Consider the following 988-nt stretch of genomic DNA (forward strand, 5'->3'; position numbering starts at 1 on the left):
ATCGACAACTCCCACCCGGAGAACGGTGCCCATGGGAAGGGCGAGGCAGAATGGCGCAGGAAGAACGCGCGAGAGGGTGAAGATAAGACCTCACACGGGAGAACGTTCGCCTGTAGTCCGCCGGTGGGAGCACATGGACCACGAAGGCACCTTATCCAGAGGCCTCGTCAGGAAGGACGGGTCCTTTGCCTTCACCAACTGTCGTCCCTCTGAGGTGTGCGATCTAGCCGATGGAGGGTGAGGGGGCCGCCCCTGAGTCACTTTACGGTCAGTAGAGAGTAAATTGCAGCCCCGAGTCTTAACTACACACTAATTCGCCCTCGACGCCGAAGAATTCAACTTGGTGCGACCGGGTGCTCTTCCTATATGGCGTAATGATAAAAGCGGAACACGCCAACCCCTGGCGCCACGAGAACTGACAGTGTCTCCCTTTAGCTGGCAAAATCATATCACGACTTAGTCGTAGCTATCCGAGTGAGTGTTAAATTCCAGATTATGTTCACTAGGTTAGGATAAAAATACTAAAAAAAGGGATACTAATTAAATAACAATACAGACATCAAGAAATACGCCCCGAGAGAATGGTCGCCTCCGAATTATGAGTGTGAATCTCAGAAAATAAAGAAAAGATACTTATCTATAAGCAGACTACCTCCTCATAACTCCCTCACATTCTGACGTCATCAGATACGTCAACATTACGTGAGGAAGAAAAAAGGTTCAGGAGACCGGATCAACGTGCCAACGTAAGCGTTACATTCAACGTAGTCGAGGATTTGGGTCTTCCCGAAGTATTATTAGTGTATAAGATCATGTCTTCACACGTAATGTCAATAGTCACTTTTGTTTCATATATATTTATTCATTTCAGTGTACCAGTTTCTTTCCGACTTTCTTCTTAGAGACTATGTTATTAGTTTACGAAGTGTGTATGTGCACATGCGATCGTGTGTAGATTGTGTGCGTGACTGTTGGTATGCGCGCGCGC

General features: G+C 47.2%; 1 protein-coding gene across 1 annotated transcript in view; it reads left to right on the plus strand.

The window, feature by feature from the left end:
* LOC119594309 (loricrin-like) overlaps positions 1–988 on the plus strand; it is a 12,999-nt gene that overhangs the window by 2,359 nt on the left and 9,652 nt on the right. The window contains exon 3 of the mRNA XM_037943368.1: positions 117–237. Within this exon, the coding sequence (XP_037799296.1) occupies positions 117–237 (121 nt within the window). The remainder of the gene's footprint in view (positions 1–116; positions 238–988) is intronic.

This window comes from Penaeus monodon, chromosome 33, assembly GCF_015228065.2.
Source record: "Penaeus monodon isolate SGIC_2016 chromosome 33, NSTDA_Pmon_1, whole genome shotgun sequence".
Taxonomy (NCBI): Eukaryota; Metazoa; Arthropoda; class Malacostraca; order Decapoda; family Penaeidae; genus Penaeus; species Penaeus monodon.